General features: G+C 40.8%; 1 protein-coding gene across 1 annotated transcript in view; it reads right to left on the reverse strand.

The window, feature by feature from the left end:
• Positions 1 to 3,381, reverse strand: part of LOC112255109 (protein Wnt-7a) — a 101,396-nt gene extending 98,015 nt beyond the window's left edge. The window contains exons 1-2 of the mRNA XM_024428169.2: positions 2,961 to 3,381; positions 2,197 to 2,423 (exon numbers count right to left, since the gene is read on the reverse strand). Of these exons, the coding sequence (XP_024283937.1) occupies positions 2,197 to 2,423; positions 2,961 to 3,031 (298 nt within the window). The 5' untranslated portion in view covers positions 3,032 to 3,381. The remainder of the gene's footprint in view (positions 1 to 2,196; positions 2,424 to 2,960) is intronic.
• Positions 3,382 to 6,000: the final 2,619 nt, after the last annotated feature.

Raw genomic sequence — 6,000 nt, forward strand, 5'->3', positions numbered from 1 at the left:
ACCAATATCTCTACCTGTACATGACCATCTGATCATGTATCACTCCAGTGTTAATCTGCTAAATTGTAATTATTCGCCTACCTCCTCATGCCTTTTGCACACAATGTATAGAGACTCCCCTTTTTTTTCTTTTTTTTCTACTGTGTTATTGACTTGTTAATTGTTTACTCCATGTGTAACTCTGTGTTGTTGTCTGTTCACACTGCTATGCTTTATCTTGGCCAGGTCGCAGTTGCAAATGAGAACTTGTTCTCAACTAGCCTACCTGGTTAAATAAAGGTGAAAAAAAAAATATTAAAAAATAAAATAAAAATCTGAGAGTGGTTACATACAGTCTACCAGTCTATGAATCTGAGAGTGGTTACATACAGTCTACCAGTCTATGAATCTGAGAGTGGTTACATACAGTCTATGAATCTGAGAGGGGTTACATACAGTCTACCAGTCTATGAATCTGAGAGTGGTTACATACAGTCTACCAGTCTATGAATCTGAGAGGTTACATACAGGTCTATGAATCTGATTACAGTCTACCAGTCTATGAATCTGAGAGTGGTTACATACAGTCTATGAATCTGAGAGGGGTTACATACAGTCTACCAGTCTATGAATCTGAGAGTGGTTACATACAGTCTATGAATCTGAGAGGGGTTACATACAGTCTACCAGTCTATGAATCTGAGAGTGGTTACATACAGTCTACTGAGAGTGGTTACATAGTCTATGAATCTGAGAGTGGTTACATACAGTCTATGAATCTGGTTACATACAGTCTACCAGTCTATGAATCTGAGAGGGGTTACATACAGTCTACCAGTCTATGAATCTGAGAGGGGTTACATACAGTCTACCAGTCTATGAATCTGAGAGGGGTTACATACAGTCTACCAGTCTATGAATCTGAGAGGGGTTACATACAGTCTACCAGTCTATGAATCTGAGAGGGTCTACAGTCTACCAGTCTATGAATCTGAGAGTGGTTACATACAGTCTACCAGTCTATGAATCTGAGAGTGGTCACAGTACAGTCTACCAGTCTATGAATCTGAGAGGGGTTACATACAGTCTACCAGTCTATGAATCTGAGAGGGGTTACATACAGTCTACCAGTCTATGAATCTGAGAGGGGTTACATACAGTCTACCAGTCTATGAATCTGAGAGGGGTTACATACAGTCTACCAGTCTATGAATCTGAGAGTGGTCACATACAGTCTACCAGTCTATGAATCTGAGAGGGGTTACATACAGTCTACCAGTCTATGAATCTGAGAGTGGTTACATACAGTCTACCAGTCTATGAATCTGAGAGTGGTTACATACAGTCTATGAATCTGAGAGTGGTTACATACAGTCTATGAATCAGAGAGTGGTTACATACAGTCTACCAGTGTATGAATCTGAGAGTGGTTACATACAGTATCTCCAGCCCCATCATCCATCAGCTTGTTATTGTGATTAAGTTATTATTTAGTTTTGTGGGGGAATACAGGTACAAAAAAAATAAATCAATCAAAGAAATGCATACAACGATAACCCCAACCCATTTCCCCTTATTCCCCATCCACCCATTTCCCCTTATTCCCCATCCACTCATTTCCCCTTATTCCCCATCCACCCCCCAGCATCCTTCTACCCACCCGGAAACCATGCCACACACCTCGCCTAGCCCACCCCTCAGCTTTGAAGTGAAACTGATCGCCTCTTTAAGCTGTCTGAGTTTTTGAAGCATCTCATACCTCTGTGTTCTAGAAATGGTTGAATTAATTCAAGTATGATGACCATAATATAGGACACCATACATGATTAAAGTCTGTCACTGCTCAGCTATCTGATGTCCATAATATAGGACACCATACATGATTAAAGTCTGTCACTGCTCAGCTATCTGATGTCCATAATATAGGACACCATACATGATTAAAGTCTGTCACTGCTCAGCTATCTGATGTCCATAATATAGGACACCATACATGATGAGTGTAAACAACGTATTCATTGGACTGATGCCACATGATGGACAAACTGAACTAAAGTGAGAGGGGTGATACACGTGTTATAACATTCAAAAAAGGAAGAACATTTCTGAGCACTTGGCAAATACATTGGGAACGGAGTGCTGTCAATTTGGCAGGTGTATCCTACTAATATCGATTTAATCACTGTAAGAGGTGAAACTGAAATGATTGTTACATACCCACGTTCAGCTCTTTTCCAAATACGGTCCTCTCTCCCAGGGCAGAACAGTTCCACCGTCCGTTTTTAAACTGAAACTGGCACTCATTGATGCCCATCTGAGCTCCTTCTCCGATCACTATGATGGCGTCGGGTCGGCTCTGACAGATCGTCCGCTGTCGTGGAGCTAAACCCGGGATCTTGTTACAGATGATACCCGCGCCTAATGCCACCACGGACGAAAAAACCCTGTGAATTGTATTAGTTACATAAAATTATGGCAAATAACGAATAATGCGTTGGATACTTGTCGTCAACATGGTTTCAAAATATTTGGACATAGTGTTGAATGATAATCATGCAAGTATATTCACATTTTACAGGGACTATAAATCATAAATACATTACAATACAAAACCATTCAACATACTGTAGCGACCCGCACAATATTTTAAATCCGAGATATTCTTGGTCATGTTTAATTCTCTGTTTGATGTTAAAACTCTATTTAAACTATAATATAAATCCCACTGTGCAGGACAGTAGGCTAATACATGTCTATTAGGGCTAATAGCTCATTTACGCAGGTATCACAATTAATGGAACGATGAATTAAACAAACTAGTCTACCTAATATTATTTCGTTAACAATACATTATGAAGGTATTATTTCCTGCCCACATGTCTCATATGATCTGTGTTCATAGCTATCCACTGACAACATTCCCCAGCTCTCATCCCTAATTCCACGCTATCAGGTCTCAACATGCACAATGTGCTACTCACCCTATTTTCAAATACACTATTCCCAAGCAGAGAAACATGTGGAAAATCCAGCCGCGCGTTTTCATGCTCATGATCACCAGCCAGTTGGTTTGATATGACCGCTACAATCAGACCGTGTTCTCTTCTGTCTGCACCCAGCCCGGACCGGCAGGCAGGCAGACAGGCGGGAATTCCAGGTAAACTTATTGGCGACAGAAAGAAAAGACTCCGGGGGACAAATGAAAGTTCCTCTGCAAACGAGTCGGAAATATCCTGGGGTATATGTGGAGTTGTTTCGGTCGCATTGGTCAGCCTGTCTCCGGTACCTTAAGAGAAAGAGATATCTAACAGATCCTAGTGCTCGCCTGCAGGGCCGATGGTATCTATGTCTGATATCTATCAGGGCGTGCTGCTAACACACGCACCAGCAGCAGCTCGCTGACTCCAGCACTGAGACACACTGCTGCTGCCTCCGAAACAAAGTCACCGATACTCGCTAGGATCCTCTGGAGCAGTGACTGACCGCATTTGTATAAAATGAGATTGACATGTGCTTCCATATTATTACATTTTGGATACAAAATATCGATTTGAAGAATTCATATAATAAACGGCATTCAAAGTTTATAATGATCATGTTCCTGTTGCAGAGTTTGCATGACAGAGTGAATGAATGTAGCGTGGTGTATTACTTTAAAGCCATGTAGACAGTCTGCTAACTACACTACATGACCAACGGTATATAGACAGTCTGCTATCTAAGGTATATAGACAGTCTGCTATCTACACTACATGACCAACGGTATGTAGACAGTCTGCTATCTACGGTATGTAGACAGTCTGCTATCTACACTACATGACCAACTGTATGTAGACAGTCTGCTATCTAAGGTATGTAGACAGTCTGCAGTCTACACTACATGACCAACAGTATGTAGACAGTCTGCTATCTACACTACATGACCAACAGTATGTAGACAGTCTACTATCTACACTACATGACCAACGGTATGTAGACAGTCTGCTATCTACACTACATGACCAATGGTATGTAGACAATCTGCTATCTAAAGGTATGTAGACAGTCTGCTATCTACACTACATGACCAACGGTATGTAGACAGTCTGCTATCTACACTACATGACCAATGGTATGTAGACAGTCTGCTATCTTCACTGCATGACCAACAGTATGTAGACAGTCTGCTATCTAAAGGTATGTAGACAGTCTGCTATCTACACTACATGACCAACGGTATGTAGACAGTCTGCTATCTACACTACATGACCAATGGTATGTAGACAGTCTGCTATCTAAAGGTATGTAGACAGTCTGCTATCTAAAGGTATGTATACAGTCTGCTATCTAAAGGTATGTAGACAGTCTGCTAACTACACTACATGACCAACGGTATGTAGACAGTCTGCTATCTAAACTACATGACCAACGGTATGTAGACAGTCTGCTATCTAAAGGTATGTAGACAGTCTGCTATCTACACTACATGACCAACAGTATATAGACAATCTGCTATCTAAGGTATGTAGACAGTCTGCTATCTAAAGGTATGTAGACAGTCTGCTATCTACACTACATGACCAACGGTATGTAGACAGTCTGCTATCTAAAGGTATGTAGACAGTCTGCTATCTACACTACATGACCAACAGTATATAGACAATCTGCTATCTAAGGTATGTAGACAGTCTGCTATCTACACTACATGACCAACAGTATGTAGACAGTCTGCTATCTTCACTGCATGACCAACAGTATGTAGACAGTCTGCTATCTAAAGGTATGTAGACAGTCTGCTATCTACACTACATGACCAATGGTATGTAGACAGTCTGCTATCTAAAGGTATGTAGACAGTCTGCCATCTACACTACATGACCAACAGTATATAGACAGTCTGCTATCTCAGGTATGTAGACAGTCTGCTATCTTCACTATATGACCAACAGTATGTAGACAGTCTGCTATCTAAAGGTATGTAGACAGTCTGCTAACTACACTACATGACCAACAGTATGTAGACAGTCTGCTATCTACACTACATGACCAACGGTATGTAGACAGTCTGCTATCTAAAGGTATGTAGACAGTCTGCTAACTACACTACATGACCAACTGTATGTAGACAGTCTGCTATCTAAAGGTATGTAGACAGTCTGCTATCTACACTACATGACCAACAGTATATAGACAATCTGCTATCTAAGGTATGTAGACAGTCTGCTATCTAAAGGTATGTACACAGTCTGCTATCTACATTACATGACCAACGGTATGTAGACAGTCTGCTATCTAAAGGTATGTAGACAGTCTGCTATCTACACTACATGACCAACGGTATATAGACAGTCTACTATCTACACTACATGACCAACAGTATGTAGACAGTCTGCTATCTACACTACATGACCAACGGTATGTAGACAGTCTGCTATCTACACTACATGACCAACTGTATGTAGACAGTCTGCTATCTAAAGGTATGTAGACAGTCTGCTATCTACACTACATGACCAACGGTATGTAGACAGTCTGCTATCTAAAGGTATGTAGACAGTCTGCTATCTACACTACATGACCAACAGTATATAGACAATCTGCTATCTAAGGTATGTAGACAGTCTGCTATCTAAAGGTATGTACACAGTCTGCTATCTACATTACATGACCAACGGTATGTAGACAGTCTGCTATCTAAAGGTATGTAGACAGTCTGCTATCTTCACTATATGACCAACAGTATGTAGACAGTCTGCTATCAAAAGGTATGTAGACAGTCTGCTATCTAAAGGTATGTAGACAGTCTGCTAACTACACTACATGACCAACAGTATGTAGACAGTCTGCTATCTACACTACATGACCAACGGTATGTAGACAGTCTGCTATCTACACTACAGTACCAACTGTATGTAGACAGTCTGCTATCTAAAGGTATGTAGACAGTCTGCTATCTACACTACATGACCAACAGTATATAGACAATCTGCTATCTAAGGTATGTAGACAGTCTGCTATCTAAAGGTATGTACACAGTCTGCT

Source organism: Oncorhynchus tshawytscha, linkage group LG07, assembly GCF_018296145.1.
Source record: "Oncorhynchus tshawytscha isolate Ot180627B linkage group LG07, Otsh_v2.0, whole genome shotgun sequence".
In the NCBI taxonomy this organism is placed as follows: Eukaryota; Metazoa; Chordata; class Actinopteri; order Salmoniformes; family Salmonidae; genus Oncorhynchus; species Oncorhynchus tshawytscha.